The 13,325-nt window shown below is 40.4% G+C and overlaps 1 protein-coding gene across 2 annotated transcripts; it reads right to left on the minus strand.

Moving 5' to 3' along the window:
• Nucleotides 2,582-10,346, minus strand: GAR1 (GAR1 ribonucleoprotein). Of its 2 annotated transcripts, none has more exons than XM_005681312.3 (7): nucleotides 10,038-10,346; nucleotides 9,507-9,720; nucleotides 7,879-8,033; nucleotides 7,358-7,417; nucleotides 6,999-7,137; nucleotides 3,266-3,331; nucleotides 2,582-2,903 (listed from the first exon to the last, which is right to left on the minus strand). In XM_005681312.3, the coding sequence occupies exons 2-7, from the start codon at nucleotides 9,706-9,708 to the stop codon at nucleotides 2,890-2,892; spliced, it is 636 nt and encodes a 211-aa protein (XP_005681369.2). In that variant the 5' UTR covers nucleotides 9,709-9,720; nucleotides 10,038-10,346; the 3' UTR covers nucleotides 2,582-2,889. The 2 variants fall into 2 exon arrangements, with proteins under 2 accessions (XP_005681369.2, XP_005681370.2); XM_005681313.2 differs by lacking the exon at nucleotides 10,038-10,346 and adding an exon at nucleotides 9,932-10,033.

Genomic DNA, 13,325 nt, shown 5'->3' on the forward strand with positions numbered 1-13,325 from the left:
TGGAATTCGAAGTCAAGTGGGCCTTATGAAGCATGACTATGAACAAAGCTCTTGGAGGTGACGGAATTCAGCTATTTCAAATTCTATAAGATGATGCTATAAAAGTGCTGCACTCAATACGCCAGCAAATTTGGAAAACTCAGCAGTGGACACAGGACTGGAAAAGGTCAGTTTTCATTTCAATCTCTAAAAAATGTTCAAAATACTGCACAATTGCACTCATTTCACATGCTGGCAAATGCTCAAAATTCTCCAAGCCAGGTTTCAACAGTACATGAACCAAGAACTTCCAGATGTTCAAGCTAGATTTAGAAAAGGCAGAGGAACCAGAGATCAAACTGCCAACATCCATTGGATCATAGAAAAAGCAAGAAAATTCCAGAAAAAAAACATCTACTTCTGCTTTATTGACTATGCCAAAGCCTTTGACTGTGTGAATCACAACAAACTGGAAAATTCTTCAAGAAATGGGAATACCAGACCTTACCTACCTCCTATGAAATCTGTATGCACATCAACAGTTAGGAACGGATATGGAACAGACTGGTTCCTAATTGGGAAAGGAGTATGTCAAGGCTTTATATTGTCACCCTGCTTATTTAACTTATATGCAAAGTACATCATGCGAAATGCCGGGCTGGATGAAGCACAAAACAGAATCAAGATCACCAGGAGAAATATCAATAACCTCAGATATGCAGATGACACCACCCTTATGAGAGAAAGCGAGAGGAACTAAAGAACCTCTTCATGAAAGTAAAAGAGGCGAAGTGAAAAGGCTGGCTTAAAACTTAACATTCACTTCATGGTAAATAGATGGGGAAACAATGGAAACAGACTATTTTCTTGGACTCCATATTCACTGCAGATGGTGACTGCAGCCATGAAATAAAAAGACGCTTGCTCCTTGGAAGAAAAGCTATGACCAATCTAGATAGTATATTCAAAAGCAGAGACATTACTCTGCTGACTAAGGTCCATCTAGTCAGGCTATGGTTTTTCCAGTGGTCATGTATGGATGTGAGAGTTGGACTGTGAAGAAGGCTGAGCACTGAAGAATTGATGCTTTTGAAGTGTGGTGTTGGAGAAGACTCTTGAGAGTCCCTTGGACTGCAAGGAGATCCAACCAGTCCATCCTAAAGATCAGTCCCAAATATTCACTGAAAGGACTTATGGTGAAGCTCCAATACTTTGGCCACCTGATGTGAAGAATTGATTCCTTGGAAAAGATACTGTTACTGGAAAAGACTGAAGATGGGAGGTGAGGGGGATGAAAGAGGATGAGACGGTTGGATGGCATCACCAACTCTATGGACATGAGTTTGAGCAAGCTCCAGGAGTTGGTGATGGACAGGGAAACCTGGCATGCTGCAGTCTGGGGGTGGCAAGGAGCCAGAGACAACTGAGTGACTGAACTGAGTGACTAAAATAGATATACCCAAGTTAAAAGGTGAAGAAATCTCAAAAGTGGTTTGTCTACAACCTATACATTACTTCTACATAGCCATTTTAAAGACTTTTTTTTAAATGTAAAAAAAATGGTGTAGGAACTGTGTATTATTTGCCCATAGGACAACACCATAGTCACTTTAGTGCTTGCTATGTCTTTTACAGAACAAGAATGAAAACCCTGGCCCTAACTTTAACTGAAAGTTTCAACCCAAGAATTCTAAATCAAACAGATTCCTTTCCCAAGTTGTAACAGAATAACTGCTTCTGTGAAAAATTTTCTACATATTTGTTCATCATATATACTTGTTTTACACATTTATTAATCCTGCTACAATTCCATTAATCAAAAAGGATAAGGAAAACGCAAATACTGACTTAGGCAATACTATATGCTACTCAAATAAGCATTCAAGAGTTAACCAAGTATTAGGTAAAGCATGCTAGAAAACTGAAGAAATAACACAACTCATTCCTTTTAAGAATGAACCATGTTGGAGAGGGAGGGTGGGTTGGAATCAATAGCGGGGGAAATTATCCTATATCACAGTATTCTAACTTGCTATCATTGTTACATCTTGATACTATAACAGCATTGAGGACCACAACCAATCTCATTTGTAATGTCCCTATCCAAGAATATGAACATTTAGCAAGCAATCAAATATTTATTTATGGTCAGTAAAACCTTAAATCTGGAGTCCCTTAAAAAAGGAAAATAAAAACATTCAGTGAAGCTTTCGACATCCCATCTATATTGAATGAAAAAGTTAAATATTTCTTCAGAAATGTCTTGAATTTCTAGTTCTCAACCTGAAGAGTTCTTCCAACTTTAATAGATTCATAATTAACACTAAAATTTTCTAATCATTTGTAAGTTACAATTAAAGAAGTTGTTTTACTTTGTGTCCTAACACCCAAAAGGGAAAAAATGTGATAAAGGGTGCTGATGTTCTCATATACAAAAGGCAAACATTTCAAAGGGAGTGTTAATTTATAAATAATGTGAAATACTGCTCTATTAGCTCTGTTTTTCTTTAAAGCTCAGTTAGATATGTAAACATCCTCTCTTTCTATCTTAAATCTAGTGGGCTGTCCCTTTAAACTCTGGTTTAATAAACACAGCTCTGAATTACTTAAAGAAATAAAACACTTTATTTACAAAATTCAAATATGCTCCAATTAAAAGCTGTCCCTTTATTAAAGACCCACAAAGTTCCGAACATTGTACAAAATGTTAAAACACTTATTCATACTCTTTTAAAGCAAAGTTGCCTGTTCTGCCGCACTCATTTTTGCGTGACGTTGACATTTTAGCTCCACTGTCCTAAAAAGACCAGTTCTTCAAAATTTGCTCAAGAAACAAGTTTCTGATCCACTGAAGTAGATTATGAGGTTAATGCAGAAGTCACCTGGTGAAGTTTCTGTCGACTGTTACACTTAATGTCCTCTTCCTGATTAAGAGAAAATGAAAATATTAAAAATATAGAAAGTGAACTTTACGTAACACTATTAGCCAGAACTCAAGTTTAAAATCAACATTAGTTCTGGTAAAGTTCAACAAACATACTTTACCAAATTTAACTATTATTTATATTACCACCTTTTTGCTTTTCAAATTAATAATATAGCAAAGTAAAGCAGAAACAGATGAAAAAATTCAAAGGTAAAAGTGATATAAAATGAAACTGCATATTAAGGCTAAAAAAAGGAATAGCATGGTGTTCTACATACTTGCTAGCAAAAAGAAATAAAAGTTAGGAGACAATACCATTTCTAGAAATTCAGTTATTTCAAGTTTTTTTTCCCCACTCACCTCTGAAACCACCACCCCCTCTTCCTCCTCTGAAACCTCCACCTCCTCTTCCACCTCTAAAACCACCTAAAAATAAAGGAAATATTCATTAAATAACTGCAATGTCATATTTTGATAAGCCTATAAACATCAATATATTTCTTACAATTATAAAGAACAGCGTTAGGTTGTTACAAAAGTCACTGCAGTTTCAGACCCTGAATTTTAAATTATAACTAGGCTCAAGCACTTCCTAATTAATCAAAATAGGAACCATTACAACCAACACACTTTTTCCAACGAGAAATAAGTTTGTTTACTCCTGTAACATGAAAACCCATGCTATGGGATTCAACAAACTCTTGGAGAGCATTTTCTGTATCCTGCTGGTTGTGGAAGATTCTTCCCTGCAAAAAGTTGTCAAAATGCTTGAAGAAGTTGTAGTCATTTGCCAAGAGATCAGATGAATAAGGCGAGAGGTCAGGTGAATTCAGCAAATGAGGCAAAACTTCACAGTCCAGTTTGTTCAAGTTTTGAAGTGCTGGCTGTTCGACATTAGGTCAAGTGTTGTCACGGAAAAGAATAGGGCCCATTCTATTGATCTGGCTACAGGCACTGCAGTTTTCGGTGCATCTCATCAATTTGCTGAGGATACTTCTCAGATGTAATGGTTTCACCAGGATTCAGAAAGCTGTGGTGGATCAGAAGACTGGCAGCAGACCACCAAATGGTGACCATGACCCTTTTTTTGGTGCAAGTTTGGCTTAGGGGAGGTATTTTAGAGCCTCTTCTCAATCCAACCACTGAGCTGGTCATCACTGGCATTATATAAAATCCACTTTTTTGTTGCACATCACAATTCAATCAAGAAATGCCTCATTGTTGTTACACAGAATAAGAGAGGATGACACACTGAAATGATTTTTTTTTATTTGCAGTCAGTTCATGAGGCACCCCCTTGTCAAGCTTTTTCACCTTTCCAATTTGCTTCAAATGTCAAACCACCATAGAATGGTCAATAAGTTCTTAGGCAACTTCTCGTGTAGTTTTAAGAGGATCGGCTTTAATGTGGCTCTCAATGGCTCGGAGTCACTTTCCAGTGGCCAGCCTCTGCACTCCTCATCAAGGCTCTCCTTTCCTTTGCAAAACTTCTTGAACCACCAGTGCAATGTACATTTGTTAGTTCCTGGGCCAAATGAGTTCTTGATGTTCCAAGTTATCTCCACTGCTTTATGACCCATTTTTGAACTCAACTGCTAGATTTTGCTTTTTATCTAACATCGTTTCCATAGTCTAAAATACATATAAAATAAACAGCAAGTAATATGTCACTGGTGTTGTTCAGTCACTACATCGTGTCTGACTCACTCTGACCCCATGAACTGCATGCAGCACGCCAGGCTTCCCGGTCCTTGACCATCATGTTGATTTTGCTCCAACAGTCCATTGAGTCAGTGATGCTATCCAACCATTTCATCCTCTGTGGCCCTTTCTCCTCCTGCCTTCAATCATTCCCAGCATCAGGGTCTTTACCAGTGAGTCGGCTCTTCACATCAGGGGTCAAAATACTGGACCTTCAACTTCAGCACCAGTCCTTTCAATGAATATTCTGGACTGATTTCCTTTAGAATTGACTGATCTGATCTCTTTGCAGTTCAAGACACCCTCAAGATTCTTCTCCAGCACCACAATTTGAAAGCACCAGTTCTTCTCCAGCACCGCAATTTGAAAGCACCAGTTCTTTGACACTCAGCTTTCTTTATTGTCCAACTCTCACATTCATACCCGACTAATGGAAAAACCACAGCTTTGACTAGACGGACTTTTGTTGGCAAAGTAACGTCTCTGCTTTTTAAAACGCTGTCTAGGTTTGTCACAGCTTTCCTTCCATGGAGAAAGCATCTTTTAATTTTGTGGCTGCAGTCACTGTCTGCAGTGATTTTGGAGCCCAAGAAAATGAAATCTGACACTGTTTCCACATTTTCCCCACCTATTTGTCATGAAGTAATAGGACCGGATGCCATTGTCTTTGTATTTTTACTGTTAATGTCATTAGCAAAAAATATAAAGCAAGAAATGTGCATTAAAATGAGGTATAATATAATCATATTTATTTAAGAATGTATTCTAATATCAAAGGGCAAAATTCAACAATGCAAAATTGCAATTATTTCTGCACCAAGCTAAGATATATTCACATATTTTATCTCGCAGAATTTTTTTAAAGATAAAAATGGAGAAATAGTAGTAGTTTCTCAATCCAGTGGAAAGAAAAAATCCTAGGTTACAACTTTTTAAACAAGTTTTGTTTTAATACATTAGAAAAGTTTGTTACTTTAAAGTTCAATTTAGCCCTATTGTTAAATGTATTTGTACCTCAACTTTTGCTTATGGGATACACTTTTTAAACTGCATTAAGGCTTCTTAATTCTAAGAACAAAAAGTAGCAGACATGGGTGGTTTGGTTCTGGGAGTACTACCATGCCTGCTAAGTTGCTTCAGTCGTGTCCGACTCCGTGACCCAATAGACTGTAGCCCACCAGGCCCCTGTCTATCGGATTCTCCAGGCAAGAATACTGGAATGGGTTGGCATGCCCTCCTCCAAGGAATCTTCCCAACCCAGGGATCGAACCCATGTCCCTTATGTCTCCTATATTGGCAGGTAGATTCTTTACCACTAGCGCCACCTGGGAAGTACCATGGATACAACATTTAAGGTTAACTGAGCTGGAAACAGACACACTGATGTTCATATGCTGACAAGCTTTGAAATTTTAAAAAAATTTTAAATTATTTTCTTCTATTATCCAATACATTTGGCTTCCTACTACAGTCCCTACTTTTACTTATTTTGGGGGACAGTTTTGTAAAAGAATGATGAAACATAAAAAGAGAAATTATAAAGAAACAAACACATACGTCTAAAATACAATATAAAGATTAAGATTTTAAGAAAATAGAGTTGTGAATTTTTTAAACTATTTTATATAAGACTGAATATAGAATGGGAATGAGGGGATCTCCATTCAAATTCTCAAAGGGATACTTCCAAAGAAATAAATATATACATATCTCTTAAGAGATTATCTCCAAGTTATCTGGATCCCAAAAAGGCACATTTACAGGGTGAAACGTTCATTAAATTGAGAGGCAAAAGTGAAAACGAAATTCTCTTTTCTGATACAGTAACCCACTTGGCAGCTCCTCTTCCTTACCACTTTGACTCTGTCCATCATCCTGTCACCCACCTAGCACATCATTCCCAGATGCTGCATTCCAGCTCATCCCCAGCCTTACTTATCACCTAGCTGCCTACACAATAAATGTACCAAAGCTGTGGGGAAATACATAATATCAACATACTGAAACCAAAGCAATGAATTTATTGGTAATAACAGTCTTTGACATGACATCAGAAGACACTGGTTTTATTTCTGAGCTGCCAATTGTTTGATTAGGACAAATTAACATTTCTAAGCTTCCATTTCCTCATTCATAAAAATAAAGATATCACCCACCTTCATAAAGTTTTGCTAAATACTAATTAAAAAATTAAAATTCAATTAAGATAATCCTATACGTTATAGAAACTAAGCATTATTACTATGGTAATCTGCCAAGATTTGAAAGAGCCTAACTAAAAGAAATAAATAACCATAAGAGAGGTTGACTTATATGAAAAACTAAATTGTACTCTTTAAATAGGCTGTGACTTTGAAATCTCATTAGAAGTTTTCCTCCATGGGGAACTTACCACCTCTGCCACCTCTGCCACCTCTGCCTCTTCCTCCTCCTTGACCTCCCCTGCCACCGCCTCTCGGAGGTCCCTTTTCACCAGGAGGTCGAGGTAGAAACCTCTGCAACGGCAGCAGCTTATATGGGTCTATATAAAACTGGAAGTAAAATAGAAACAATTAGTGTGATGAGCTGGGGGGTAATACAATATAATAATTAAGAACCGACACACTAGACTCAAAACTGCCTGGGTCAAATCCCAACCCTCTAACTTCACTAGTGATACACTGAGGAAGTTTCAAGTGCTTTTAAGTAAAACTGTCCTAAGGTAGGTCATTCATTTATAAAACCAAGGATCTAGGTGTTAGCTTGACTCACCTTCTGTAGTTTTTTAAAGGAAGATGCTTTCATGTTCTCTGATAATTTAACTGAAAAATACTATTAATTTTATTAAGGAATAAACAATAATAATGAAAGATAATCTTCTGAATTCACATGTCATTTTTAAAATAACAAGGTTAGAATATACAGAAATATTCACGAAAAGTAAGAAATGAGTTTCCAAACAGAAGTGAAGCTTTTGTTTTAAAACTTCCAGGTCCACCATACTATTGCAGTAGCATCATCATATCAAAAACAAAGTAACTCAAATGGCACTGATCCAAATGACAATCATTTCTAAAAGCTTCCAAAAAGGAAGGCACACTTAAGAGGCCTATCTTTTCAATTTATGTGGAAATATATTCCCCTGTCTTGATTCTCCTTTATGGTCCAATCTTAGCAATACTGCATCCACTTCAGTGAAGCACCAAGTTCAGTTTAATCAATACTTATCTCCAGAAAAAAACAAATCATGACCTTTCAACAGGATTGCTACATCTTCCAATTAAAAAGGATACAAAATCTCTAAGCTGTCCAAATATTTCATCCACTTTTCCAATTTGTTCTTTGTTTTCTAAATAAACTGGAGCATTGAAATAAGGTACTTTATTTTCATCTGTGGTACATTTACACACTATGTCATCTTCACAAGGGTGCAGGAACTCTCCTAATACTAAAATAGGACATAAAATTGTTAAAATATAAAACAGTTTCAAATGATATTGACCAACCTCTTCTAGAAGCTTTCCTCTTGGCTGCCTGGGATTTCACCAGCAAAAAAGCCTTCCTGGCTTAGTACCAACTCCACAAAATACTAGCTATGTGACCTGGAGTAAGGGTCTCACCTTTTCTACTCTTCAGTGTCTTCATCTTTAATGTAGAGCTAACAACAAAACCCTCGGCTAACACCTAGTACTGTGAGGATTAAGCACAACAATGTGTCAAGTGCTTAGAAAGTGCCTGGCATATTGAGACCACTCAACCTGTAAGTTATTTTGTTATAGTTACTATTATTACTTGATTAAATGCTATGCTTCATTCTATTGTCTCTTCTTCCTTCTCCCCATCCATAACTCTAAGACAGTCTGTTGTTCTCCTGCCTTTCCCCCCCGCCTTCCCCTTTTAAAACTTCCCACTACTACCTTTTCACTGACTCTTCCATCCTTACCAAGAAAGTCTGGAATTTCATATAACTACCTTTATATCTAACTTCTATCCACCCCAAACTAAAATACTCACCATATTCCTATAAAACCAACTCTCAATTCCCATCACCCAAGTTCAAAATCAAGAATCTTTTATTTCTAGTATTAGTCAAGTTCTAAGTTTGTTTCCACTGAGATTTCTCTCCCATCTAACCCTTCCTTTTTTCTTCACTTTCGCAATGCTCTCAATGTGTCATGCATGGACTGTTACGGGACAGGACCTTTGATTCTAGCCACTGACCTCTACACCATTTTGCATACGGATCCAACTTTCTCTTCATATATTAGACTCTATTTATCCTGTCTCTTCTTTAATGCAGGCTTCTACTGTCAAATTTCTGTCTCACTTTCTAAAACTTCCACCCTATATCTTTGATAATTACCCCAAAACTGCTCTAATTAGGTCTTTATTATTTTTTTTACTCCCCTGTGCAGTTTCCCTTCTCAGCAAGTTGTGGGTTTTTTTGTTTGTTTTTTTTAAACTCACTTCACTTATTTAGGAGTGGCAATTAAGAGTCAGGAAACTTGGCTTTGTATCTCATATATATCCCTTACTGATCACTCATCACTATGACCCTAGCAAATAAACTTAACTCTGAATCAGTTTTCTTATCTGTAAAATGGGAACAGTGCGGGTAAGGACATAACATACCTATTTATATCTCCCTTTCAGGCAAAACTCTAGTTCTATATCCATGATGCATTTTAGCTGTCCTTCAGCTTTCTTACTTTCTACAGCACGATTTGAAGGCAGCTTACCGCCTCTCCGTAGGCCTGACTCCACAACTAAGAACCAACCCCCTGAGAAAGACAGCTGCTGTATCTGCCTTTCAGCACCAGACTCCTAATCAAACTTACTAATAACACAGACCTACAACCTCCGCCCCCGACTCCATTCCACCCTCCGCGCCCAAGTAGGCCAAGCTCTGAAGCCTACATACAAACTACTTGTTCTGGAGGTCCTTGGTCTTGGCCTTTGTTAAAGCCTCCGCGGCCGCCCCCTCGTCCGAATCCTCCTCTGCCGCCGCCGCCGCCTCTGAAATTACCGCCGCCTCCACCTCGGAAGTGATTGTTGCTGCCGCCGCCGCGACCGAAGCCGCCACCTCGATTAAATCCTCCGCGACCTCCGCCCCGAAAAGACATGTTCGCTCCTACCTGATAAGAAAAACAGTGCGTGCCGTTCAGTCACTGGGGCCTCTGAGCCTCAATCAGAAACCATAAACGCGGATAACGATGATAACAGCAACTCTGCCACTTCAACCATGGCCAGAGGGCCAGCGACTCGCCCGAAACGTGAGTGTGACCTGCCGACAGCCCTGTGAGCGCCGACCGACCACTCACGAGCCCCGTCGCCCCGGGTGACTACCTCCTCCCCCAGCAGGCAGGAAGGGCCTCAGCCGCATTCCCTCCCTCCCTCCGCTGGGTTCCACGTCCAACATTCTCAGACTGCCTGGCCTCCTCCCGCTACTCACCGGCGCCACGTGCACCTCAGGCCCGGGTGCTCACACCCACTCGCCCGGTACTTCCGCCTCACAAGAGCCTCTTCGGCCACCGTACGGGGACGAAACTGAACTGGGGAGGGAATCACCTAGAAACTCGAATAACTGGTTTAGAAAAAAAAGCCAGGCACCTGCGGAAGCAGGTACGCTGTCGCCTGTCCGAAAGAGCCTTCAATGCTGGAAGAGTATCAGTAATATCTCAACCTCAACCGTTACTTTACGACAATCAGCTTTACTTGCCTACGGCGAGCAGAGGAAGTGACATACAATATCAGCGTCCTTTGAAGCATGACGTTGCAGGAAGTTCCGCTCTGCGGCGTTGCCCTTGGAGATAACTGGCGTCAGGGCCCGCCCCTCTCCCCGCGGCCGGGCAAGTTCCTGGGAGCTGAGTGGAGGTGTGTACCATGTTGTTAGACTGCGCTGCGGTCATCTTCCTCGACAGTTGGTTGCGGCTCCCCAAGTTGTCTATTGAGGATATTTGAGCCGCGCTCTGCCTGGAAGGTGGATCTGTCCGCATCCGAACCCAGTGAAAGGGCTTGTCGGAGTTCTTTCGAGTCGTTTGTTTCTTCCGGATCCTTTGAAGTACGCACGATTGTGAGCAGTACTGTGTCCATCGTTTTATCCTATGGTTTCGCTAAGTTCAGTTCAGTTCATTTCATTCGCTTAGTCATGTCCGACTCTGCGACTCCATGGACTGTGCAGCGCGCCAGACCTCCCTGTCCATGACCAACTCCTGTAGTTTACTCAAACTCATGTCCATTGAATGGGTGATGTCAACCAAACATCTCATCCTCTGTCGCCCTCTTCTCCCGCCTTCAATCTTTCCCAGCATCAGGGTCTTTCAGATGAGTCACTTCTTCACATCAGATGGCCAAAGTATTGGAGTATCAGCTTCAGTATCAGTCCTTCCAATGACTGATTTCCTTTAGGATGGATTGGTTGGATCTCCTTGCACTCCAAGGGACTCTCAAGAGTCTTCTCCAACACCGCAGTTCAAAAGCATCAATTCTTGAGCGCTCAGCTTTCTTGATAGTCCAACTCTCACATCCATACATGACCACCGGAAAAACCATAGCCTTGACTAGACGGACCTTTGTCAATGTTTCTACTTTTAAATATGCTTTGTTGGTCATAACTTTTCTTCCAAGGAGTAAGCATCTTTTAATTTCATGGCTGTAACCACCATCTGCTGTGACAAGTCTTGTCACTGTTTCCCTTGTTTTCCCATCTATTTGCCATGAAGTAATGGGACCAGATACCATGATCCTAGTTTTCTGAATGTTGGGTTTTAAGCCAACTTTTTCACTCTCCTCTTTCACTTTCATCAAGAGGCTCTTTAGTTCTTTGCTTTCTGCCATAAGTGTGGTGCCAGCTGCATATCTGAAATTATTGTTGTTTCTCCTTGTGCTTCATCCAGCCCAGCATTTCCCATGATGTACTCTGCATGTAAGTCAAATAAGCAGGGTGACAATATACAGCCTTGACGTACTCCTTTCCCAATTTGGAACCAGTCTGTTGTTCCATGTCCAGTTCTAACTGTTGCTTCCTGACCTGCATACAGATTTCTTAGGAGACAGGTCAGGTAGTCTGGTATTCCCATCTCTTGAAGAATATCCACAGTTTGTTGTGATCCACACAGTGAAAAGCTTTGGCATCATCAATAAAGCAGAAGTAGATGTTATTCTGGAACTCTCTTGCTTTTTTGATGATACAATGGATGTTGGCAATTTGGTTTCACTAAAGCAAGGGGGAAAAAAATTTGTGTGTGCGCTATTAAAGGAACTGTTGTCTGAAGGAAAGCCAGACCACATTTTTATCTTTTGTGCCATATAGTTTGTTCCTCTGCAAGTACATTTTGAGCACAGACAGGAGGCAATGGCGACCCACTCCAATACTCTTGCCTGGAAAATCCCATGGGTGGAGGAGCCTGATAGGCTGCAGCCCATGGGGTTGCTAAGAGTCGGACACGACTGAGCGACTTCACTTTCACTCTTCACTTTCATGCATTGGAGAAGGCAATGGCAACCCACTCCAGTGTTCTTGCCTGGAGAATCCCAGGGACGGAGGAGCTTGGTGGGCTGCCGTCTATGGGATCGCCTAGAGTCTGACACAACTAAAGTGACGCAGCAGCAGCAGCAGCAGCAGCAGCAGCAGCAGCAGCAGCAGCAGCAGCAGCAGCAGGACAGTCTCTACTAAAAGCCTTTCTCCACTTCTGTTTTTAAGTCCTGGATATTTGACTTCAGCTTCCACTAAAACTTATCCCCCAAAGAAGGCTAGCGACCCTCCATTTGCTAAATTTGAATTATCTTTTTTTCACTTGGATATTCTGAGGCCTTACCTTGATGTTTACCTTTTTGAAAGAAGGTAGGGATTGGTATCTTTTTTTAGGGAGTTCTTTTCATTGGAAGAACTTTGTAGACTTTAACTATGGATATTAGGAATCACAATATGTCACCTACACTAAAGTACAAGCTTCTTGAGAAAGCACCTAGCAATCATCAGATTTGATAAATGTACTTTAAATTCTATACATCATACAGAGGCAGAATTATTCATAACAGCCCTGCTCTATTTTGCTCTGTTTACATTCAGTGTTTTATCTCCAGTTCAGTTCAGTTCAGTCACTCAGTCGTGTCCGACTCTTTGCAACCCCATGGACTACAGCACGCCAGGCTTCCCTGTCCATCACCAACTCCTGGAGCTTGCTTAGACTCATGAGATGCCATTCAGCCATCTCATCCATCTCATCCTCTGTCATTCCCTTCTCTTCCTGCCTTCACTCTTTCCCAGCATCAGGGTCTTTTTCAAGGAGTCAGTTCTTTGAATCAGGTGACCAAACTATTGGAGTTTCAGCTTTAGCATCAATCCTTCCAATGAATATTCAGGACAGATTTCCTTTAGGATGGACTGGTTGGATCTCCTTGCAGTCCAAGGAACTCTCAACAGTCTTGGTGTCTGTTATCTCCAACTCAATGTGTTGAAACCATTGAACTCCTATGGAACCTTCAAGATTACATGATACCCCTTTATTTTACATGTGAGAAACTGACAGAAGGGCAGAAACTTCCCCAACTAATTCGAGGGACAAAGTGAAACCATGGATTCTCACACCCCCTCAATCCTTTGCTGTATCACTACCTCTAGGCTCCCTCCTTCCTCTTTTCAAGTTTTTCATCATTCCAATTCCCTGTTTGTCTTCATGGTAGCATCATACTCTTGGTTTCTGAATCTTTGGACTCCAACATCTGAGCACTCTCCTGT

Source organism: Capra hircus, chromosome 6 (genome assembly GCF_001704415.2).
Source record: "Capra hircus breed San Clemente chromosome 6, ASM170441v1, whole genome shotgun sequence".
NCBI lineage: Eukaryota > Metazoa > Chordata > Mammalia > Artiodactyla > Bovidae > Capra > Capra hircus.

Bases quoted from the DNA above. Each gene is read 5' to 3' on its own strand.
- GAR1 (XM_005681312.3), bottom strand. From the start codon at position 9,708: ATGTCTTTTCGGGGCGGAGGTCGCGGAGGATTTAATCGAGGTGGCGGC. The intron at 8,034-9,506 runs GTATGTAGGCTT...GTCCTATTTTAG, and splicing joins ACCTCCAGAACAAGTAGTTT to TATTAGGAGAGTTCCTGCAC. The intron at 3,332-6,998 runs GTAAGTTCCCCA...CTTTATTTTTAG, and splicing joins TGGCAGAGGTGGCAGAGGTG to GTGGTTTTAGAGGTGGAAGA.